Here is a 25,231-nt window from a genome sequence, read left to right on the forward strand (position 1 = left end):
GAGCCCCAGTTTGATCTCATGGTAACGCAGAAGAATGCCAAGGTGGCCAGGTTTTTCAGCCTCCAGTGGGAGTTCGACTCCACAGGGAATGACACTCTAGTTCAGCTGTAGCCAAGAAGACTGCTGCTGCGTCTTCCACCCGTGGCTGCTCATAGGTCGTGTGTTGCGCCGCATCAAGCAACATCAGGGAAGAGTGATCCTGGTAGTGCCGGAATGGCCACGCTGTCCGTGGTTTGCGGATCTAGTTCAGCTGGTGGTAGATGGACCCTTCCGATTAAGCCATCTGAGGGGAGTGCTGCGTCAAGGACCCATCTTTTTGGAGCAGGCGGATCGCTTTTGTCTAGTGGCGTGGCCTTTGAGAGGTGACATTTCCGCTTGAAGGGGTATTCGGAGCCAGTGATTATTCTTCTTCAGGCTAGAAGATCTTCTACTTCTTTGGCATATATCAGAGTTTGGAGAGTGTTTGAGTCCTGGTGTGGGGTCCATGACACTGATCCTTTGCAGGTGAACATTGCCCAGGTCTTGGCCTGTGCAAGAGGGCTTGTCAAAGGGTTTAGCCATTAATTCTCTCCAAGTTCGGGTGGCAGCCTTGGGTTGATTTAGAGGGAGGTTGCAGGGATGACCCTTAGCATCTTATCCGGACGTAGTACGTTTTCTTAATGGAGCAAAGCATTTGCGATCTTCCAGTCCGTAGACTTTGTCCATCCTGGAATCTTAATTTGGTTCTGTGTAGACCTGTCTTTGAGAGAGACTTCTTTGAAGGACCTTACCATGAAGATGACGTTTCTGGTGATAATTTGCTCTGCAAGATGAATTTCAGAGTTTCAGGCCTTATCGTGTAGAGATCCCTTTTTTGCGGATTTCCGATTATGGTGTTTCATCACATGCAGTTCCTTCCTGTGTGCCCAAGGTCGTGTTGGCTTTTCATCTTAGTCAGACAATGGAGTGCTGGTGTTTCTGCACCTGACATCTGATTCTCCCCATGCAAGGGAACTTCACATTTTGGACGTGCGTCAGGGTCTCTTTCGATATCTCAAGGTGACTAATGGATTTCGGGGATCGGACCATCTTTGTTTTATTCAGTGGACCAAAGAAATGTTGCAAAGTGGCTAAGAGCATTATTGCACGGTGGTTAAAGGAGGTGATTGTTTCGGTCTATATTTATAAAGGTTGGTCGATCCCTAAGGGATTATGGGTGCATTCTACTAGGGCACAGTTTCTCCACGAGAGACTTGTCGAGCAGTGACTTGGTCCACTTTGCACAGTTTTACTAGACATTACCGTTTGGATGTCAGGGCCCTGGAGGGAGGCCTCCATTGAAAATGTGCTGGGTGCAGATCTTTCGGGATCCCACCCAATGTAGAGGGCTTGGGTACATCCCACTTATCTGGACACATCTGGGGTATGAACAGAAAATAAAAATTGGTTCTTACCTGCTAATGTTCATTCCTGGAATACCACAGATTAGTCCAGACTCCTGTCCCATTTTGATGTAGGTGTGAATAAACATGTGGACAAAGGTGAACTGGTAGATTGATTGATTGATTGATTGATTTATTTATTTTATTTGGTTTTATATACCGATATTCAAACATAAGTATCACATCGGTTTACATAATAACTTAAGTGATAGTGTGACCACAGGTCTTATTATCTTTACATTATAACATAGTAAAAAAGTGCATCTACGTATTGCTCTAACAATTATAATATTATAACATACACGACTTAATTCTTAACATTATAACGGCTAACGTTATTGTGAAAAGTATGGGCCTTTGGTTGGAGATGTATTGAGATGTCTTGTGGGTTATTTGTAAGGTTATAGAGCTGGTTGTTTGGGGTTGGATCTCTGTGGCGAGGGTTAATTGTTGGCGGGATAGGCTTTTCGGAAAAGCCAGGTTTTTAGTGCTTTCTTGAAGTTTTGTGAAGAGGGTATACTGTATAAGGGGTAAAGCTAGCAGGTCGAAAACGCGCGGCCAAACCCGGGCTAACAGTGCTCTCCACCAGAGCGCACTGTACTGTATCGGCCCGATAGTTGCAAAATGTTCTGGGCCTCTAGGCCCAAAAAGTCTCCTTCCCCTTATGCCCCCTTCCACCCCAACTAAAAAAACAGAATGAAATAGAGACCCCCTGCAGAAGGACCCCTCTCAAAATATCAAACCAACCTGACCCCCCTCCTTCCCCTCCCAGAATTCTCTAAACTCATGACCAGGAACTTGGAACAATTGTCCAACTTCTGGTGAGTGCAGGGTTGCTCTTACGCTGTCCGAATAAGTGCAACCAATATTCAAAACCTGGCATTTATCCCGGTAACTCGAAACTTTGAATATTGACTTCTGAGGTTTTTGGTGTCCCGCATAGTCAGACTGGCCTTGGTTCTGAAGCACTACAAATTCATTAGTGAATAAATAACTAATGCTTTTATGTATCTGTATGCATGCATGTTCCATAAGGAAACAGGCTTATTTTACTTTTTTCATGTTTAGGGGGCGAGGCAGAGGCGCTCAGTCAGCGAGAGGAGGCCGTGGCAGTAGAGGAATGGGAATGAAGGTGCCAGTCGTCATTGGCAGAGAGAGGGTCAGGGGCAAAGCAGCTAATGGACTCATGAGGTAACATTGAAATATCTGTACTTTTAGTAATGCTTGTTTCTCTTAAGATCTAGAAAAATATCCTTTATCTACAAACCAATAAAAATTCTGTTCTTAGGTCTCTATACTACTTTAGTTTTGGCCACTCCTGTGGTCAAAGAACTGTGGGGTTTTTTGTTTGTTTTTTGAAATTCTCAAACCATTGTAAAGATATTTCATGTCTATTTTGGTAAACCAAACATCAAAACTTTCCAGGACATCAGGAGCTTTCCATCGGTGCAGAGTTCATCGGTGAATTACTGGTTACATTGATGTGTAATTCCTCTCTAACTAAAGCAGATGTTTGGGGAAAAAAAGAATTCTTCCATACTGCCACAGCTCAAAGAGGAATAAGAGGAAAAGAATTATCCATCCTTTAAACAGACCTTTGATGTAGTTTCAGTAAATGCATCTGGTGGCAGGTTACTTTATTGTGCAAACCTTTATCACAGGAAAAACTGCTGTAGGTTGAAAGATAGTATGACTCAGCCTGTAACTCGGCCATGGTGCCTGATCAGTAGGATATTATCATGCCAACTATTTTCTGAAACTACAGAAAATTTGACCCCCTTCAGTGGATGAGACGTCATTCCCTTATGAAATGTAGTAACTCGCCGTCCGTCTCAGACTAGCTCAGCTGTCTGGAAATAGATTTCTTTACTGTAGTAATGTTCACATTCCAAGTGGATGGGATAAAAACGTTGCAGGAGAGAGAACTGCCGCCCAAATCCTGTTGCTCATTAGCAGGTCAATCCAGTAAAGTGCGGCCGCGTTTACCCCGCTTTATACTCACTTTCCGGCCGCATTAGCCCTTCCTGCGATCCACAATCCCCTTTAACCTACTCTTACCGCGTCCTTAAATCCCCGGGTAACCCCTTCCGCACGCGGCATGTATATTACATGTAAACGATCGAATTAGCTATTCCCTACCATCCAGTAACGCACACCCCGACTATCGCTTTTTTACCCTGCCGTTTTGCCGCGTGTTTAACCTGCTAACTTACCGCCTACCCTTACCCCTGCATTAGAGGCAGGGGTAAGGGTAGGCGGCAAACTTTCTCCCAGCCCCCGCTCACCTGCCCTGGCCGCGTACATGGGTTCTGGTCTCCGGGGCAGCCCCAGTCCTCTCCCCTCCTCCCGAAGCAACAAAAGCGAAAAAAAGCGAAAAAAAAAGTTGCAGGAGAGAGGACGGGCAATCCTATGCTCGGGACTGCCAGTCCCCCCTCCCCTCCTCCCGAAGCAAGGCGCGAAAAGCAGCCTTGCTCCGGGAGGAGGGGAGAGAAGACTGGCAGTGTAAAGCGACGAAGAGACTTACTTTTTTTGCAGCCCCCCTCTGGAGACGGACATCGGCGAGGACGACCGCGGCTCCCCTGCCTCCAGCTGCCCGCGAAGATGGACGCCTGCACGGGCGAAAGCGGCCCCTGTTTGTGCAATTGGGCCGCTCAAGGCGTGACGTCACGACGTTTGGCATCACGGCATGTGATGTCACATCTTGAGCGGCCCAATTGCACGCACAGGGGCTGCTTTCGCCCGTGCGATGCGTCTATCTTCGCAGGCAGCTGGAGGCAGGGGAGGGGAGCCGCTGTCGTCCTCGCCGATGTCAGTCTCCGGAGGGGGGCTGCAAAAAAAGTAAGTCTCTTCGTCGCTTTACACTGCCAGTCCTCTCTCCCCTCCTCCCGGAGCAAGGCTGCTTTTCGCGCCTTGCCTCGGGAGGAGGGGAGAGAGGACTGGTAATCTCGAGCATAGGATTGCCCGTCCTCTCTCCCCTCTCTCTCTTGCAACTTTTTTTTTTCGCTTTTTCTGCACCTCCTATTGGGGTGCAGGAACTTCTTCTTGTCTTCAGAGAGAATGTTCTGCTACCTATGCCAGGTCGGAGGCATCAGTCACTCATCCAGACTGCAGGTCTAGTGAGAAATGTCTTGGTCTTGTCATCTAAAGAGACAAAGAGAATAATCCAGCTGCTCCTCTCCAGCATTGCTGCAGTGATGTCAGATCAGAGTCCCAGTGCCACCCATTGAGGTGAACAAATCCTCAGCACCCTTGATGCAGGTTTCCTGATCTTCTTACTCATCAGAAGCAGAATCGGGCTGTTCAGAGGTGGCTGACCAGAGCTTTTACACCTCCGAGGCAACTGGAAGAGTCTCTGTTTAGCTGTGCAAATGTTACCTTCCTCTTTTTATATTGATCTCTGAGTAAAAAACAAACAAACAAACAACTTTCCTGCAGTTTGAAAAACTGATTCACAGTAAGGACTTTTGGCTTTCATTCCCGGTCAGTAATTTTGTGTTGGGTGAAAGCCACTGAAATCCTTATTGTTAACCCACATTTCAGACCAAGAGAAATGTAAAGCCAGGGCTGTGAGAGAAAGGAGTGAGCACAGCAATTCCCCGTTCAGAATTAGGTGGCAGTCACCGTTCTGAGCGGGAATTGTTCCTTTCTTCCAAAGTGAGGTGAAGAAATGAATGTAGATGTAGTTGTGGTCACTCCTTTCCCTCAGAGCTTTGGGTTGACTGTTAATTACAATATATTAATGGTAGGGTTAAATGTTCAACCACTCAATATTTTATATCCCTAGAATGTGTGGGTATATTTTATTTGAATTTATTGCCTGCTTTTTTGAATAAGAAATTCACCCAAGGCAGTATGGGGTAGATTTTAAAAGAAGCGCGATCAGCCTACTTTTGCTTGCGCATCAGACTCAAGCAAAAGTACGCTGGATTTTAGTAGATACGCGCGGAGCCGCGCGTATCCACTAAAATCCTGGATCGGCGCGCGCAAGGCTATCGATTTTGTATAGCCTGCGCGCGCCGAGCCGCGCTGCCTCCCCCCGTTCCCTCCAAGGCCGCTCCGAAATCGGAGCGGCCTTGGAGGGAACTTTCCTTTGCCCTCCCCTCACCTTCCCCTCCCTTCCCCTACCTAACCCACCCGCCCGGCCCTGTCTACACCCCCCCCTTACCTTTGTCGGGGGATTTACGCCTCCCGGAGGGAGACGTAAATCCCCGCGCGCCAGCGGGCCTGCTGCGCGCCGGGCCGCGACCTGGGGGCGGGTACGGAGGGCGCGGCCACGCCCCCGGGCCGTAGCCCCGCCCCCAAAACGCTGCCGACACGCCCCCGGAACGCTGCGACGACCGGGCCCGCCCCCCGACACGCCCCCGACACGCCCCCCTCCGAGAACCCCGGGACTTACGCGAGTCCCGGGGCTCTGCGCGCGCCGGGAGGCCTATGTAAAATAGGCTTCCCGGCGCGCAGGGCCCTGCTCGCCTAAATCCGCCCGGTTTTGGGCGGATTTAGGCGAGCAGGGCTCTGAAAATCTACCCCTATATGCATAGTGTGTGTATGTAAAATATATAGGGCTTTCAAAAGCATGCGAATGGCATTGATTATATTTGAAATACAATTTTATTTACAGGGGTGGTAGGGGAAGAATGCGTCCATATCCTGATCCAAGGGGGCGAAGAGGGGGCAGGGGAGGTCCTCCAGGTTTTCCCCCGCCCCCACCTATGCGAGGGATGCCAAGAGGACCCTTCCCCCCACCACCTCCACCACCAAGGTTAGTGTTCATATTGTGACGTAAGGGAATTTAATGACAGTAATAAATTCAGGCTGTCCTCAATAAACTGTGACTTGTCAAAGAGAAGAAACTGAAGCATCTGCTGCTCTGATCATTGTTGATTTGACTTGGATAGAAATTTCAGGCAGTAGAGGGTTCTTTATGCGTGTTTGACTTTTGAATTGGCCCACTTAGATTTTAATCGTTCCTAAAGTACTCTCTGACCTGAGAGTTTGTCTTGATGTACAGGCTGGATCTTTACATTTAGAACAAATGGACAATATGTTCTTTTCCTGTTTGGTAATATTTTGCGGTGCTTGCACATCCAGACCTGGACTTCCACCTCCCGGACCAATGGGATTTAGAGGAAGACCACCGCTCCCCAGGACCAGAGGAATGCCTCCAAGACCAAGAGGTCACTTCCCCCCATCTAGAGGGTAAGAAACGTTCTCCTTTCTAAACATTTTTATAAACGGATTTATTTTATTTTTACAACATAAAATTGCAGTAACTTTAAAGCTAACCTTTTCTATGCAAATAATAAGATTATATAGAAACAATCCAGATGCCTTTCTTTAGTATTGATTTTAAATATTAAAAGTATGGAAGCCTTAAATATGCATGCTGCTTAATCATAATCAGTTTAAAGCCAAATAGTGACACTATTTTGTAATTTTTGTGATTTATAAGAATTGTGAGAGGAAAAGAAACCATTGTGATTTTATCCTTTTACACAGCTTTCCCAATGGACCCGGTGCACCACCACTTCCGCCACCTGGCCGGGGCCAGAGATGGCCTGGACCGCCAGGTGGCAGACGCTATTAAAGAGACTTACTCTTTAAATTCTAATGGCAGGGCGCTTTCCTAAGGCAGTCTGAAATGGCCGGAATATGAACAGCCTATAAAACAAGAGTATTAGTTGAACTTAAACATCAATATTTTCCAGCAGCCCTCATGCACCTGTTAGCAAAAGCCTTATATATATGTATATATAATATTAAAAAGAATTCTGTGACTCCTTGGACTTTTATCAAGCATATCCTTTTTACACACAAGCTTTATGGACATTGACTCCTGCAGACTTAACTTAAAAGGAAAAAAAAACTCAGACAAAAAAAAAGTCTGTTGCAATAGGTCAAGCATTCAGTTAATATAGAGAACTCTAGGAATTTATGGAGTTTAAACATTTTTGTGCGGTTTTTTTTAGAATAGAATATAAATGTTTTAGTGATGTATGTATGAACATTGTTAAATAACCTTTATATGGTTGACCTCATTTACACATTTTGATTACAGTAACTACATCTAAGTACCTAATATATTTCAGAAGGTATACCGTGCAGAAGTTTTGCAATTTGACATGATACACTAAATAATGTAATGGTTAAACCTATCCATTTGTGATTGTTAATTTTGGAAAAACGTCAGTTATTTGAGTAAACAATAAAAGAAGAGCTTTGTGGACTCTGTTTTCTTTAAGTTTTGATATCCAGTAGTACTTGTTTTTATACAAAGCTTGACCTCCATTGTTTTAAATGTCCAGTGGTGTAGGTAATTTAATTGTAATCTTGCAACAAAGTGTATCTCAACACTTGACAAGCCATCTTAACATAGCTGGTATATGTATTCACATTACTTACGGTATAATAGCATAAAAGGAAGTTAAAATGTCAGACCTATGCTAATATAGAGTAATGTTACAAAATCAGAATTGTACATATTGTTTAAACATGCATCGCTGTATAACTACCCTAACACAGAGTTCAACTTGGTTGATAATGTGAACTTCAGAACAGTAAAAACCTGTAATTTTGTATTGATTGTTGCTGTTCAAATGACAGATGTAATCGTAATATTTTGCAACAACGCTGTCAGTTTCAAGGATGATCACAGCCTGTAAATTCTGATCCTTAAAACTTTGCTGTTTTTTTTTTTCTTTTGTGCTGAGGGCTGAACTAAATTTTTTTGTAGCAGTTTGGTGCAGTTGGGGCTTTTTAACAGTAAGCATTCCCTACAATGGGTCCAAAGGCCTGCAAGCAAAATAATATATATGAAGAAAGCAATAAATGAGGTATGAGAACAAAACTAGGTGGGTATTTCCCACATTCCTGTGGCTTCCACTAGAATATTTTATTGGAACAAAATTCTAAGAATAGTCTTTTGACCTTTAGTCAAAAAAGTGCTACATTCTTTTATTCACGCTCCCTAACTTCCTACTAAAAATGTTTATCCTGATAGTGGGGTACTTAATTTAATAACTAACTTGTAAATTTTGGGACTGGGTTGCACTCAGGATGTTTAGTGTAGGTAAAACTTTCTTGTACAATTTTAATGTAATGCTTTTTGGTTAGAAACTTAAAAGTTTTCATTTGTTTAAAAAAACAACTTGTTCTGTTAACCTGGCTATTAAGTCACTTAGCTTTAATGTTTTGTGTGTTCCAATTTTTGTATGGTGAAAGAATGATGCTGTTGTTGTCTTCCGAAGGGTAGCATAGTCACCCTTTGAGGCCAACTGGAGATGGTGTGCAGTCCTTTGAGGAGCTTACATCAAGTCCTTGTTTAAGGTGAGAGTGTTTTTAAAACTTCTTTTCTTACTTGAATTTAAGTTGCTCTGGTCTTCTACAAAGAATATTCAGCAGTCTTGGATCCATGGAAGTTTGGGGAATGCCGATACTCCCAAAAATCTGAAAGCATTGCTTCCTCTGAAATCTCTCGATCTTTATCTAGCGTTGCACATACCTCTATATATAAAAGGCAGTTGCGGTACTGGCAGTGGTGTTTGAGTGTCTCACTCCGCACCGCTCTGTGCATGAGTCTGAGCAGACGTCGGGGAAGAGGAGAGCCGTAGCCAGGCCGGCACCGTCTTAGTTGTCGTGGCCGGCAGGGCAGGAGCATCGCTCCTGCTCCCTGAAGACGACAGCAGACCCTGGGGTGAAAGGGGGAGTTGGGGCCAGCTGGGTGGGTGCGGATGGGGGGGTCGTGATACTGCTGCAAGTCAGGTGGAAGGAGTGGGGGGGGGGGGTGTCAATATTTTGGCCCTGTAGGGAACAGGGGAGAAGGGGAACTGTAATTCTATCCCATCTTTTTTGACAGGCTTTTCTACTAGTGTCAAGCATAATGAGTAGCTGTAAGCTCAATTGCAAAAGCATGTTCTTGTGGCCTTTTTAGTAACAGCCAAGGGCCCCTGTCACATATGGCAGCTAAGGGTTAAATTCTGTAGTAATTCACATCACAATTTTTGCATTTCTGTGAGGAATTTGCATATCACTGTATATGCATAAAGTACATTTTTATTGAAAATTTGTGAAAAATGTTTCTTTAAAATAAAATTACTCCAACAAATTGTGTGTCTGAATTGTTTAGCTTTCAAATTCAGTTTTGTGGGTTTTTGGTTTTGGTTTTTTTTAAATATATTTTTACACCATTATTTCTGCTACTTCCTTTCCTTTTTCTGCTTCTCTTACCCTGGCTCAAAAATACCTTTTATTCTCCTGCTTTCCTTTCTAATCTTTTTCACTCCCTCCAGTCTTTAATTCCTATCCTCACAATGTCATCATCCCTTCCCTACTCTTACTCATCCATCCCTTTTCTTTATTTTCTTTAGTGCCACAAACCCTATTCCCTTAATGTGGCCTCCCATGCTGCTGCAGCTGGAGCCCCATAATGCTGACAGGAATGGTTACTACTGTTGGCAGCTGCGGGTGGAAGGAGAGTGAGTGTAAGGCAGCCTAGGTTTGTGGAGAGGGTCCCAAATAGGTGAATGGAACAGCTGAAAGTGAAGGGGGATGGGGAGAATGTAGTAGAGGGTACAGAGGAGGACATGGTGACCTGGAGGAGAAGTGTGTATGTGAGAGAACTAGGGACTTAAGAGAAGTGTGCAGTGGCTGATGCTTTTCGAAGGAAGCAATAAGGAGTTAAAGGATGAAACGTAAGAACATTAAGAAGTACCATGCTGGGTCATACCGGTGTTCCATTGAGCACAGCATCCTGTCTCTGACAGTAGCCAGTCCAGAAGATCATCTCCCTGTTGCACATTCCCAAAATATGGAAGGTTCCTGTCCTTTCTAAAAGTCAATGCACCTGTTCTCTAGAAACTTATACAAACCTATGACCACATCCTCTGGCAAAAAATGCCATATCAGAGTTACTGATTTCTCCTATCCTGCCTGCCATGGAACAGCTAATTCTGCAGCAGACAGATTTTGTGGTAGGGGCTGCAGAACTGGGGGAAAACAGGGTCCTTCATATTAACTAGGAGTCTGTAACTTAAAAGGCCTAGGCGCCCTACACTTTGAATTTAAAAATGTTCCTGGGCTCAGTACATAAAGTTAGGCACCTTAAATCACAAGGGGCCTATATTTAAGTTGCTTAGGAAAGGGGTGTGGTCAGGGTAAGGATTACAAATTTAGGAGTTTAGTGCAGAGTTCTAGGGGTGAGCATCTAAATAAAGCACCTAAATTTAGGAGATTCAATACCTTGCTGAAGTTAAGGGCCTCAAGTTTTAGTAACATCATTTAGGTACCTATATTCTGCCCTTTAAGACTCCTAATTAAGGTTTCTTAAATCAGATGCTGAAGCCTCTTTGAATATTGGGCTGCAGGTGACCTATATCCTTTACTGTCTGAACTCATAATGGAAGACACTTGGAGTTACCTATTCTGTTCCATTTTTTATGCTTATAGGAACATTCTGGGTCAGAGCAAGGGTCCATCAAGCCCAGCATTCTGTTTTCCAACAGTGGCCAATCCAGGCCATAAGAACCTGGCAAATATCCAAAAACTAAGTCTATTCCATGTTACCGTTGCTAGTAATAGCAGTGGCTATTTTCTAAGTCAACTTAATTAATAGCAGGTAATGGACTTCTCCTCCAAGAACTTATCCAATCCTTTCTTAAACACAGCGATACTAACTGCACTAACCACATCCCCTGGCAACAAATTCCAGAGTTTAATTGTGCGTTGAGTAAAAAAGAACTTTCTCCGATTAGTTTTAAATGTGCCACATGCTAACTTCATGGAGTGCCCCCTAGTCTTTCTGTTATATAAAAGAGTAAATAACTGATTCACATCTACCTGTTCTAGACCTCTCATGATTTTAAACACCTCTATCATATCCCCCTCAGCCGTCTCTTCTCCAAGCTGAAAAGTCCTAACCTCTTTAGTCTTTCCTCATAGGGGAGCTGTTCCATTCCCCTTATCATTTTGGTAGCCCTTCTATGTACCTTCTCCATCGCAATTATATCTTTTTTGAGAACCGGCGACCAGAATTATACACAATATTCAAGGTGCGGTCTCACCATGGAGCGATACAGAGGCATTATGACATTTTCCGTTTTATTCACCATTCCCTTTCTAATAATTCCCAACATTCTCTTTGCTTTTTTGACTGCCGCAGCACACTGAACTGACGATTTCAATGTGTTATCCACTATGACGCCTAGATCTTTCTTGGGTTGTAGCACCTAATATGGAACCTAACATTGTGTAACTATAGCATGGGTTATTTTTCCCTATATGTATCACCTTGCACTTATCCACATTACATTTCATCTGCCATTTTGATGCCCACTTTTCCAGCCTCACAAGGTCTTCCTGCAATTTATCACAATCTGCTCTTGATTTAATTACTCTGAACAGTTTTGTATCATCCGCAAATTTGATTACCTCACTTGTCATATTTCTTTCCAGATCATTTATAAATATATTGAAAAGTAAGGGACCCAATACAGATCCCTGAGGCACTCCATTGCCCACTCCCTTCCACTGAGAAAATTGTCCATTTAATCCTACTCTCTGTTTCCTGTCTTTTAGCCAGTTTGCAATCCACGAAAGGACATCGCCACCTATCCCATGACTTTTTACTTTTCCTAGAAGCCTCTCATGAGGAACTTTGTCAAACGCCTTCTGAAAATCCAAGTATACTGCATCTACCGGTTCACCTTTATCCACTTTTATTAACTCCTTCAAAAAAGTGAAGCAGATTTGTGAGGCAAGACTTGCCTTGGGTAAAGCCATGATGACTTTGTTCCATTAAATCATGTCTTTCTATATGTTCTGTGATTTTGATGTTTAGAACACTTTCCACTATTTTTCCTGGCACTGAAGTCATGCTAACTGGTCTGTAGTTTCCCGGATCGTCCCTGGAGCCCTTTTTAAATATTGGGGTTACATTAGCTATCCTCCAGTCTTCAGGTACAATGGATGATTTTAATGATAGGTTACAAATTTTTACTAATAGGTCTGAAATTTCATTTTTTAGTTCCTTCAGAGCTCTGGGGTGTATACCATCCGGTCCAGGTGATTTACTACTCTTCAGTTTGTCAATCAGGTCTACCACATCTTCTGGGTTCACCGTGATTTGATTCAGTCCATCTTAGGCCCAGAATGATAAATTCCTTTATAAATCAAACCCAATAGTTTTCCCCAGAGCAACATGTTCTGTGGTAGAATAGTTTTGATTTACTATGAAATTTGATGCGAGTTTTTCTTAAATGAGGCAAGTGCTAGTAGTGTGTTCCTTTTCTCTTGAGTCCTATATACAATAGTGTATCTCAATCAGTTGGTTGAATCCAGTCACTTAATAATTGTAATATGTCATTACTATAACGAATTATAGTGATTTAAAGCACATGGGCTTTATAAGAAATCAAAGAGTTCAAATATTGACATTTAGCACTGAAAAAATAGCAAAAGTATCTGAAGACATGCTATTTTATTGACTCACATGTTAATGAAACTAGAGTTTTTAATCCCAGGATACTGGGACTTCACTAGTAGAGTTAAATATGGATAGAAATTAAACATGGTGGCTAGATTTGCATATAATCACAGAACTGTTTCATGAGGACTATAGAACTTTGAAAACATGTGCATGGTTCTTTGAAATTTTGTAAAAAAAAAAAAAAAAAAAAAGGGGGGTGGGGGGACTATATCAGTGATGGCCAATTCCAGTTCTCAAGAGCCACAAACAGACCTGCTTTTAAGGATATCCGCAATGAATTTAAATATGCTAATATGCTTCAGATTCTATTACAGTACTGATCACCATCTCCATTCATAGACTATTCCAGACCTTGTCTTCCTCTTTGGTTCTTACAAGAGCCATACTTGATCCCAGATAATTGAAAAAAATGAAATTTATGGACCTGCTATTAGCAATTTGTAAACTATCTTTAGAATCATCCACAGTACCTGATGATTGGAGGGTTGCCAATATAATGCCGATTTTTAAAAAGGGTTGTAGGGGTGAACCAGGAAACTACAGAACAGTGTTCCTGATGTCAGGGCTGGGAAAAATGGTAGAAACTATCATAAAGAACAAAATTACTAAACATTTAGACAGTCATAATTTAATGGGACAAAGTCAACATGGATTTAGCCAAGGGCCTCACCAATCTGCTACATTTTTTTGAAGGTATATATAAACTTTGATAAAGGTGAGAAAGTTGATATATTGTGTCTGGATTTCTAGAAAATGTTTGAAAAAGTCTCTCCAGGGAAACTTCTGAGGAAATTTAAAAAGTCATGGGGTAGGAGGCAATGGCCTATTGTGGCTTTGGAGGTAGCTAAAAGAAAACAGAGAACAGAGCTAAATGGTACATTTTCTCAATGGAGAAAGGTGAACAGTGAAGTACCCCAGGGATTGTGTTCTGGAACCACTGCTTTGCTTTTATTTTGCATAAACTATTGCAAAAAAGGTTTTTAAACAAGCAGTCTAAAACAAGTACTTTGATATATCAAAAGCATACACTGAAACACGAAAGACATCAACTAATTATAAGGAAACCTGTTTAAAATCCCTCACTACCACCCCCCATATCAAATGGAACTGCTGCTTTTTAATATATTTATAAATGACCCTGAAATGGGAACAACAAGTGAGGTGATGACATTTTGCAGATGACAAAATTATTCAAAGTTAAATTGCAAGAGGCTCTTGTGTGACCGGGAGACTGGGCATCTAAATGGCTGACATTTAAAGTGGACAAGTGCGAAGTGTAATCTAAATTGTAGTTACACGATGCAAGGTTCCACATTAGGCGTCACCACTCAGGAAAAGTATATAGGTGTCATTGTGGAGAATATGTTGACATTCTTTGCTCGGTGTGTGGTGGTGGCAGCCAAGAAAACACACAGAATGCCAAGAATTAGTAGGAAAGGACTGGAGTCTAAAATAGAGAATATTATAATGCCTCTGTATTTGCTACATGGTGTGACTACACCTGGAATATTGTGCACAGTTCTGGACACCGCATCTCAAAAAAGATGCAGCAGAATTAGAAAAGGTACAGAGAAGGGTGACGAAAATGATAAAAAGGATGGAATCATTTCCTTGTGAGGAATGGCTAACGAGGTTAGGGCTCTTTGGCTTGGAGAAGAAATGGCTGAGGGGAGATGAGCGGAGTTGAACGGGTAAACACAAATCAGTTGATTCCTGTTCATATCCAAGATCAGTCCAGATGTGTAGGTTTTTCTCCCCCACCAGCAGATGGAGACAGAAAAGAAAAGCTTTACTGAGACTGTGCTACTTAAGTTAGCAGGCCACCTGCTGTCCCTAAGTATTTCTCTGTCTCCAGCTGTTGGTATAGGTGTAAAACCTGTAGTCTGAAGTTAGGGGGGGGAGACATTTTCAATTGGAATGGGTCTCTCTGGGGTATTAGTTTCTGGGAAGGACCATCCTGCAGATTGAGTGGGCAAGCAGGGGGTTAGTGACCCTATTTTACTTCAGCCTCCTGACGGTGGAGTTGATAGTGATCTGGCTTCCTCCTCACTACTCACATGTGGCTCTGGACATTTGCAACAGGGAAGTATCCATTCCTTTCTTAGTCAAGAGCGGGGTTTTTTTTTAGAAAAAACCCCATGACAGACATGAGGTGTTAGACATCTGGGGAGCAGCCAACGTGGCTCAGGAAGCTGTTTGTGGGCTGTGTGAGACAGCAGCAGTTCTCACGAAAGTATCCAAAGAGCAGCTAAAGCACCATGGGACTGCAGCAGGGTGACCAGTTGCTAGCACTGACAGCGCATGCAGAAGCAGGCATGAGCATGATGATGGTCGCAGAGACCGTGAAACACAACCGTGCTTGTGAGGTCAAGAAACTGCGAAATTTCCTTGTTGGGGCTATGCAGTAAATTTATGACCGGCGGGGAAAGTTGTTCCATTATGTTGACAGCAGACAGTGAAGGGAGGATGTCCTGATCAGCTGGGTCGGACCTGTTTCTCCTTCCTTGTCCCCTGCCATGCCTAATTGTAATAGTGCTTGGGAACATTTGGAAAGTGCTGAAGGAATCCCCAGGAGAAGATTCTGACTAGGAGGAGGCATTTTCAATGGAGTTTGTTCTTTTAATGCACAAAGCCTTTCTGGCATGAAAGGGAGCTCCTGGGAAGCAGCTCCACCCCCTGAGCCCTCCCATTGCGCACCAAATCTAAGAATGTAGCCTTGGGGTGGGGGGAGGGCAATTGCATACTCTGGGATGGAAGTAGAATGCCCCGGGTGCATCGGAAGACTCAGCGGGCTCTGAGAGGGATGAGAGTCCACCCTCGGAGCATTTGGGGCATGAGGATAAAGATTCCTCAGGGCTGGAAGAAGTCCCAGAGGTGGAAGGTGATGACTCTTCAAGATCGAGGAATTGTTCCCAGTGATTTCCCAGTTGTTGAAAAAGCTGGGAATTAAGGAAAGGCAAGAAGAGTCTGATCATGAAGGGGTAGACCTGGTCATGGAGGGGCTTAAGAGGTCTTCCAAAAGCTTTTCTATTCCACCAGTTGGTTAAGAAGATGGTCATCAGAGAGTGGGACACTCCGGAGGTTGGTTTGAAGGTCAGCAGAGCAATGAAGCTATATTCTGTGCCGGAGGATGCATTGGAGCTCCTGAAGCTTCCTAAGGTGAATGCTTCTGTCTCAGCTGTAATCAAGAAGATGATTATTTTTGTGATGGGGCAGCGGCCCTGAATGATGCTCAGGACCAAAAAATGGAAGTACATCTCAAGAAGATGTTCAAGGTGTCAGCGTTGGGCATATGGGCAACTCTCTGCAATAGCTTCATAGCACGCAACTGTTTGAGCTGGATGCAGCAACTTCAGGTGCCAGGTCTGTATCCTTTGGTCTGCTAAGAAAGCAGAGCAAATGGAAACTGGAGTGGCTTATATCGCTGATGCCTTGTTTGATCTCCTGCACAAACTGGCCATGAATATGGTTTTGTCCAGGCATCTCCTCTTACTGTGGAATTGGTCAGCAGGTGGCTGGTCCAAGTCACAGCTGGGTAATCTTCCTTTAGGGAAAACTTCTCTTTGGTTAAGATTTGGAGCAACTAATGAAGCACTTGAGTGCATAAATTACCTGAGGTCAAACCAAAAGGGAACAAGAAGCTTCCCAAGGAGGTGAGGAGATATTGCCCAGGTAGGAGCTCCTCCTCCCAGATGCAAGGGGGCTGGAAAGAGGCAGCCCTTTCAGGGATGGTGTAGATCAACCCAGGAACCCTCCAGTTAGAGAGCCAGCAGAAGAAAGCCCGTCCAATGAGGTGTGGCTGGTCCACTCTTCTTCAGGAGTCATAGGAGGTGGTTGGCCCTCTTTTACAAGAAGTGGACCAAGATAACAATGGACCAGTGGGTGTTAACAGTTATAAGAGTGGGCTATGCCTTAGAATTTGCTTGCCCTGTCCACGAAGCTTACATGATGTCCCTCTGCATCTCCAGATACAAGCAAGAGGCGGTTTGTGCCATACTAGATCGGCTAAAGCATTTGGGGGTATTAGTCTCTGTACCTTCAGGGAAACAGGGACAAAGAAGGTATTCCATCTACTTTGTGGTTCTGAAGAAGGAGGGTACCTATTGGCACATTCTGGACCTCCGGAGAGTGAATGTGGCATTGAGGGTTCCTTGTTTCCAGATGGGAGACCCTATTCTTATTTACTGCAGCCATTTGCAAAGGAGAGTTCTTTGCTTCCCTCGACCTCATTGAGGCATATTTGTATATTCCTATTTGGGTGGGACATCAGAAATTCCTTCAGTTCGCCATGCTAGGGGAGCATTTCCAGATTTGTGCCTTTCCTTTTGGGCTCATGACAGCGTCGTTGTCTTTCACCAAGATGATGGTGGTACTGGTTAAAGTGCTTTGGAGGGAAAGCATCTTAGTGCATCCCTATCTGAACAATTGGCTCTTTCGGGTGAAGCCGACGGAGCTCAGTCAGCCCTCAGTTCATGTCCCGTACATGTTGCATACTCTGGGCTGGGTAGTCAATCTGCCTTACAGAAGAGAGAATGTTAGAGGCAGGTTGTTGGATCTGCCAGTACCCAAGGCCTGGGACTATTTTCATGTCCTGGGTTCTATGGTGTCTGTGCTCAATCTAGTTCCATGGGCTCCAGAAGGCACTGCTATTCCACTGGAATCTTCAGTTGGAGGAGTTTGATTCATCTACCACTGCAAAGGGAATCCAGGTCCACTCTCTCCTGGTGGCTTTCCTAGGCCAACAGAGATGGAAGTGGGGTTGGAAATCCAGGATTTGGTTGTAGTAACCACTGATACCAGTCTAAAAGATGGGGGGGGGCATCTGCCAGGGACAAATGGCAGAGAGTTATGGTCGGCGGAGGAGGCTTCATGGTCTATCAATCAGTTAGAAATGAGTGGTTCGCAAAGCGTTGCTTTCTTTTCTTTCACGGTTGCGCAGTTCGAGCAGTGTGTATTCTGTCGGACAATACAACAACTGTGGTATATATCAACTGCCAGAGGGACCAGGAACCTCATGGTATCTCGGGAGACCGAGGAGCTAGTTTGGGTGGAGCATGAATATAGCAGCTCTGGTGACGTATTGTGAGGCTGGAGTAGAGAACATTAGGGCAGACTTTTTCAGCTTATATTTACTAGATTCCAGAGAATGAGAGCTGGAGAATGAGACAGTGGGTGTCATTCGGGCCATGTGTCGTGTTCCTCAGCTGGACTTGATAACGTTGAAGCAGAATGCCAAGATGTGACTTTTTCTCAGTCGCAGACAGGAAGTCTGAGCAGAAGGTCTCAATGCTCTGGTTCTCTCTTGTCCTTTCTTCCGGGGTCAGCGGAGATACACACCCCGCGAAGAGGTGGCTCCTCCAGAGGTTATTCTTCCTGGTCTCAATCTTGGTCTCAGCCCTTTCGTAGGCGTTGACCCTTTCGCGAGGGACAGTCTCAATGCCCTGCCCCAAAGCCCTCCACACAATGAAGTTCGGTTGACCCATTCCTCGGTTCCCTTTCTGGGCGGTCGTCTCTCCCTGTTCTTCGAGGAATGGGTCAAAATTACATCGCACCAGTGGGTCCTCGACCTTATTCAAGACGGTTACACCTTAGAATTTGTTCGAGATCTACCCGACCTCTTTGTATTCTCCCTTTGCGGTCGTCTCAAGCGGGAAGCGGTGGAGCAAACCCTCACCAGGCTTCTGAGTCTGGGCGCCGTGGTCCCGGATCCAAAGGAGGAGCTCGGCGCAGGCCAGTATTCTATCTACTTCGTGGTTCCCAAGAAGGACCGTGCTTTTCGGCCAATCTTAGACCTCAAGAGAGTCAACTGGGCCCTCAAGATCCCACATTTTCGCATGGAAACCTTGAGAGCGGTCATAGCGGCGGTCCACCCCGGAGAGTTCCTCGCCTCTCTCGATTTGACAGAGGCCTACTTCCACATTCCGATTCACCGCGATTACCAGAAGTATCTTTGCTTCCATATCCTCAACCGGGATTTTCAGTTTCGGGCACTGCCCTTCGGCCTCGCTACCGCACCACGCACCTTCACCAAGGTCATGGTGGTGGTGGCAGCGGCCCTTCGCCGCGAAGGAGTCCTAGTCTACCCCTATCTGGACGACTGGCTTGTGAGGGCCAAGTCGGAGACTCTCTGCAGACAGGCGGTGGATTGGGTTCTAGCTCTCCTCGCGTTGCTCGGCTGGATAGTGAATTTTCCCAAAAGCAATCTTCAGCCTTCCCAGGTGTTAAGAGTTCCTGGGGGCCCACTTCGATACTCTGATCGGCAAGGTACCTCGTGCGCAGGCTCTCAAGTTGATCGACCAAGTTAGGAATCTGCTCTCGCTGCCTCTTCCGATGGCCTGGGACTACCTACAGGTCTTGGGCTCGATGGCTTCCACCATCGGCCTCGTCCCCTGGGCTTTTGCTCATATGTTCTAGCGTTGCTGCTAAAATATTGTTGAATGTGAACCGACATGATGTTACTAAACGAATGGCGGTATATAAAGAACCTCAAATAAAATAAATAAATAAAATAAATATGCGACCGTTAGAGCTTTGCTATCCCGCTGGCAGCCGGTGTCAGAACAATTTCACGTAGTTCTCCCGCTTTCGGCCTCTACCGCTGCCGCCTTGCAGTGGTGGATTTTGCTTCATCTTCTCCGGGGAATGCCTCTTCAAGCGCCACAGTGGACGATAGTAACCACCGATGCCAGTCTCTCGGGCTGGGGCGCTGTCTGCCAGTCCCAGTCCACTCAGGGGATCTGGTCTCCGGTTCAGTCTCGTTGGCACAACAATCGGTTGGAGGCCTGGACGGTGCGTCTGGCTCTGCAGAAGTTTCTTCCACTGATACGCGGCAAAGTGGTGAGGGTTCTTTCCGACAACTCCACCACCGTGGCTTACATCAACCATCAGGGAGGCACTCGCAGTCGCCTGGTAGCACTAGAAGCCAGCCGTCTCTTCGAATGGGCAGAGCGACATCTGGAATGCCTAGCGGCCTCCAACATAGCGGGCAAGGAGAATATACAAGCCGACTTCCTCAGTCGTCAGTCTCTTCATCCGGGAGAGTGGGAACTTTCAGAAGAAGCCTTGGAACTGATCGTCCACAGGTGGGGTCCCCTTCACCTGGATCTTATGGTGACCTTGCGCAATGCCAAGGCCAACTGCTTCTTCAGCCGCTGGAGGGAGCACGGCTCGGAGGGAGTGGATGCTCTGGCTCTTCCTTGGCCCGCGGACGTCCTTCTGTATGTGTTCTCTCCGTGGACTCTGGTGGGAAAAGGTCTCCGAAGAATAGAACTCCATCGAGGGCCAGTGATTCTGGTAGCACCTGAATGGCCTCGCAGACCATGGTTCGTGGATCTTGTCAACCTGGTAACAGACGGTCCTCTCCGGCTAGGCTATCTTCCTCGTCTGCTCTGGCAGGGGCCCGTATTTTTCGACCAGACTGATCGCTTTGTCTAGCGGCCTGGCTTTTGAACGGAGACGCCTGAGGCGTAAAGGCTATAAGGAGGAGGTTATTTCCACTTTGCTTCGTCCTCGAAAGCAGTCGACTTCCTAGCTTACGTGCGAGTTTGGAAGGTCTTTGAGACTGTTTGTGCGGAGTCGGGCGTCTTAGCACGCTCCGCTCCAGTCTCATTGGTCCTTTCTTTTCTACAGAAGGGTCTCGCCAAGGGTCTTTCCTTCAGTTCCCTGCGTGTGCAAATTTCCGCTCTCGGCTCTCTCCTTGGTCGGGTCGAGGGTCATCCCTTAGCGGGACACCTGGACGTGGTTCGATTTTTGAAGGGAGTCAAGCACCTGTGACCGCCCGCTCGTTCTACTTGCCCATCATGCAGTCTCAATCTCGTCCTCGGAGCTCTGTGTGGCCCCATTCGAGCCTCTCCATCGGGCTACGGTAAAGGATCTCACGCTCAAGACATTTTTTCTCGTCTCTCCTCCGCTCGGCGGATTTCCGAGATAAAAGCATTATCCTGTTGGGAACCTTTTTTTTGCGTTCTTTCTGATTCAGGTGTTTCTCTCAAGACGGTGCCTTCTTTCTTGCCGAAGGTTGTCTTCACTTTCCATGTCAACCAGTCGGTGGAGCTTCCTGCATTCTCCCCAGAGGAGATTACGGGCACTGTCGGGGGCGATCTTCGCAGACTTGATGTCAAACGAGTTCTACTCCGGTATCTCCAGGTTACCAATGACGTTCGGGTCTCGGATCATCTTTTTGTCCTCTGGAGTGGTCCCAATCGGGGCAAACCGGCTTCTAAGATTACTATTGCGTAGTGGTTGAAAGAGGCGATTTCCTCAGCCTATCTTTGTCAAGGTCGGGCAGTTCCTGAGGGCTTAAAGGCTCATTCGTTGCATTCTCAAGCTACTTCTTGGGCGGAGAGCCAATTGGTTTCTCCGCAAGAGATTTGCAGGGCCGCCACATGGACGTCCCTGCATACTTTTGCTCGACACTCCCGCCTGGATGTGCAAGCACCGGATTTTGGTTCCTTTGGGCAGCAAGTGCTTTGAGCGGGACTGTCTCGGTCCCATCCAGTTTAGGGAAGCTTTGGTACATTCCACGGTCTGGACTGATCCGGGTACGTTCAGGGAAAGGAAAATTAGTTCTTACCTGTTAATTTTCGTTCCTGTAGTATCACTGATCAGTCCAGACGCCCTTCCCATGTTACTTCTTTTCTTACTGTCCACTCGGAGCTTGAAATTGCAAGATTCTCAGAAGTCGATACTTCATTTTCTACTGAACACCGGACGATTACACCAAGTATATGCAAGAGCGCTTAGTTATACTATGTTCTTTACAATGTTATTGAGTTGCTCAATTGAGCTTTATCGTTACTTGCTTGATCCTGCTTACGTTTGTTGTTTTCTGCTTTGACAATGGTTATACTGAAGGGCTGCAGGGTAGGCTTTGTCCTGATATACCCTTTCAGTTTTGGTCTGTCTCCATCTGCTGGACAGGAAGCTCAACCCACAGTCTGGACTGATCCGTGGTACTACAGGAACGAAAATTAACAGGTAAGAACTAATTTTCCTATATATTTAATGTTTGGGTACTTGCCAGGTACTTGTTACTAGGATTGGCCACTGTTGGATCAGGATACTGGGCTTGGTGGACCCTTGGTCTGAGCCAATATGCCATATCTTGTGTTCTTATAGTATGGTTGCTAAAACTGGACACAGTACTCAAGGTGTGGTCTCATTACTGATCTGTACAAGGGCAATACTTCCTCCTTTTTCCTGTTGATGATACCTCTACTTATGTAACCAAGTAAATTGTTAGCTTTCCCAGTTGTTTTATTAGATTGGCTATCTTCAGGTCATCAGGGATGATTACTCCTATATGTTTCTTGTTTGACATTTTCCATTGCTAAGAGTTTTGCATCCCAGATGAATCATTTTATACTTTATAGTACTGAAGCTCATTTTACAAACCCTTAACCATTCTTCCAGTTTTTTAATGTGTTCTTTCATTTTTCACACCTTTTGGTGTGTCTACTGTGCAACAGATTTTTATATCAGCTGCAAACAAGCATATTTTTCTCTTAAAGTTCCTCAGTAATGTTTAAAAAAGGCAGACTGAAAAGACCTAGTTCCAGTATCGAGCACCATGTTTACCCTATTGGTCACTTTGCTCCACCAGAATGGACTCCATTGACCACCACCACTGTAATCTGCTGCTTAACCAGTTTCTCACCCAATTTACAACTTCCTGACCTACCCCTATTCCATGCAGCTTGCTTACCAGTGTTCAGTGCAGAACAGTGTCAGAAGTCTTACTGAAGGCCAGATAAGACATCCTCCTTGATCTGTCACTTTTGTCACCTTATTAAAGAAATCAATCAAGTTCATCCAACAGGAATTTTTCCCTTGTGAAAACATGTTGTCTGGTGTCCTGAATCTACTTGTTTTAAGGTGCTGTACTGGTTTTTCTTTTTCTTTATTGTTGTTTCTGTGGTTTACTTTCATTTCCAGGGGCAATAAATGTGTAAGCTGTGAGCCAAATTAGTTTTTATATTATTTTAATTAACTGAATTAGGTTCATCACAGTGCAAAAATCGGTAATAGTAACGATGAAAATACATTGATAGAAACTAGGTTCATTACTACATCTTTCAACAATGCATCCATTGTCAAATTATTTACCTGAAATATTACAAACGAGCTGATATGTATTGTAAGTAGTGATGAATTTCATCTCACCCCACCTTATTTTTGTGTAGCATTTTGGGACTTAGCGTGATATTGCAAACACTTTGATGTCTCATGCTGTAAACAGGCTCTTGAGCTTGGTTGTACAGAAGATCATAAATCTAATCTTGGTTTTTTTGTCTGCATTGCTGCAGAGGAGCACCATCTGCACTCGAGGCTTCAAGCCTGCCTGCTCCTTTGCAGGTTTATTGACCTCTAGACTCAGAATGTTTTAAAATAGGTAAATCCTGTTGGGATACTCAGATTCCCTGCCTTTCTCTTCCACCCATCAAGGTGGGTGGTTTTAAGTTAAGACAACTTTACTGTTTTGCTGTCATGTATGTGTTAAATCAGATTAATATGTGGAGCATATTTGAAAAGTTCTTGTTTAATTCTAATACTGCTTCCTTTTTTCATATGATTTTGTTTTCTCTTAACCTTTTTAAGTTTTTCATAGAAATAACTTGGAATGGAGCTTCAGTGAAGAAATGAAAACACATATCCAATGTGAATGACTACCTTAATCATTTGCCACAAGAACATAAGTGGAGAGTACCAACATATTGTGGTGATAACCAACAAAAAAGGTGTGTTGGCAAATGTTAATAAGTCTGTATAATAAATCAAGAGTCGTTTCGCCATCAGCTTAATCGGGAGGGACAGAGAAACACTTCAGGCCTAGAAAACAACAAAGCACATAATCAGCTTACCCTGACAGACTAAATATTGTGCTAAAACAGCCAAAACAGAAAGGTACGCATATAAACGTACCTTACAAACAGGCCGATTCAGTTCGGTGTGCTCAGGCCAAGCACACCATTACCCCCTTTGGGCGCGCGTTTTCGAAGTGTTATTATTATCCCTTATACAGTAAGGGGTAATAACGAGTGGAAAACGTGTGTCCAACCCCCCCCCCCCCCCCCCCCCCCCCGAAACTAATAGCGCCCTCAACATGCAAATGCATGTTGATGAGCCTATTAGTCCTGCGTGATACAGAAAGTAAAATGTGCAGCCAAGCCACACATTTTACTCTCAGAAACTAACGCCTGCCCAAAGGCAGGCATTAATTTTAACCGGCACCGGGAAAGTGTACAGAAAAGCAGAAAAAACTGCTTTTCTGCACACCCTCTGACTTAATATCATAGCAATATTAAGTCGGAGGCCCCAAAAATAAAAAAATTTTAAAAATCTTAAAAAAAAAAAAAATCTGCCCGTGAGTTGGAAAACGGATGCTCAATTTTGCCGGCGTCTGTTTTCCGAACCTGTGGCTGTCAGCGGGTTCCACAATCAATGCCGGTAAAATTGAGCATTGGCTGGCAAACCTGCTGACAGCTGCCACTTCTGCCAATAAGGAGGTGTTAGGGACACGCTAGTGTCCCTAGCACCTCCTTATTAGCGCGGGCCTTTATTTGCATACAGAATCACGCGCCTAGGAGAGTGGGTGCTCGCCTCGGAGCGCCAGCTCTCCCGCGCATTTTACTGAATCGGCCCGAAAGGAAGTTCAAGGGATCAAAGCATCTCAAGTCCAGCATTCAAATAATCTAAACAAACTGTAGAAGTAAACGCGAGGAGGAGAATAAATGCCAAATGAAAAGCGCACCAAACTAAGCAACCGATAAGGAAAGCCCAAAGATGACGTAGGACAAATGGGTTCCCCAAGTTACATGATAATTTTAACCAATGAGATACCAGCCAGGCATGATGTGAATTAAAGTGTTCCCCAAATCACATGATGATTTTAACCAATGAAATACCTTTAACCCAGGAGATACCAACCAGGCATGAAGTGAATCAGAGGGGGATATGGTGTAACTTGGGGAACATGATCCAGGCATTTCATGCCCAACACAATAGCATATACGGGTGTTATGAAGGTCCTCTAGCAGCTTAATTGCAAGTGTCACTGTCAGTATTTGAATGTTTGATACAATTTCCTGAATGCTTATTTGTTGTCACTTTACAGTTTGCATTCGCGGTCTTTTGGACTCCTTATATTTCTTGTGATTCACAAAAATTTTATTTACTTATTTATTTGTTGAGTTTTATATACCGTCATTTGGTAGAGCCATCACAACGGTTTACAAAAGTATACATTTTTCTTAGCAGTTGTGCAACAGTAAAAACAATTTGAACAATATCAGAAATAAGCATATCAAGTCCAGAGAGCATTATTAGGTTGGAT

The 25,231-nt window shown here is 44.7% G+C and overlaps 1 protein-coding gene across 6 annotated transcripts in view; it reads left to right on the forward strand.

The window, feature by feature from the left end:
* LOC115086868 (formin-like protein 20) overlaps positions 1–25,231 on the forward strand; it is a 63,038-nt gene that overhangs the window by 16,179 nt on the left and 21,628 nt on the right. For 2 of the 6 annotated variants that reach the window (XM_029593296.1, XM_029593295.1), the window contains exons 3-6: positions 2,490–2,612; positions 6,040–6,180; positions 6,510–6,617; positions 6,918–7,644. In XM_029593296.1, coding sequence (XP_029449156.1) covers positions 2,490–2,612; positions 6,040–6,180; positions 6,510–6,617; positions 6,918–7,005 — 460 coding nt within the window. In that variant the 3' untranslated portion in view covers positions 7,006–7,644. Of the gene's footprint in view, positions 1–2,489; positions 2,613–6,039; positions 6,181–6,509; positions 6,618–6,917; positions 7,645–8,639; positions 9,124–25,231 lie in introns of those variants that run through there. The other 4 variants (XR_003855355.1, XR_003855354.1, XM_029593298.1 and 1 more) reach the window with 4 other exon arrangements.

This window comes from Rhinatrema bivittatum, chromosome 3 (assembly GCF_901001135.1).
Source record: "Rhinatrema bivittatum chromosome 3, aRhiBiv1.1, whole genome shotgun sequence".
NCBI lineage: Eukaryota > Metazoa > Chordata > Amphibia > Gymnophiona > Rhinatrematidae > Rhinatrema > Rhinatrema bivittatum.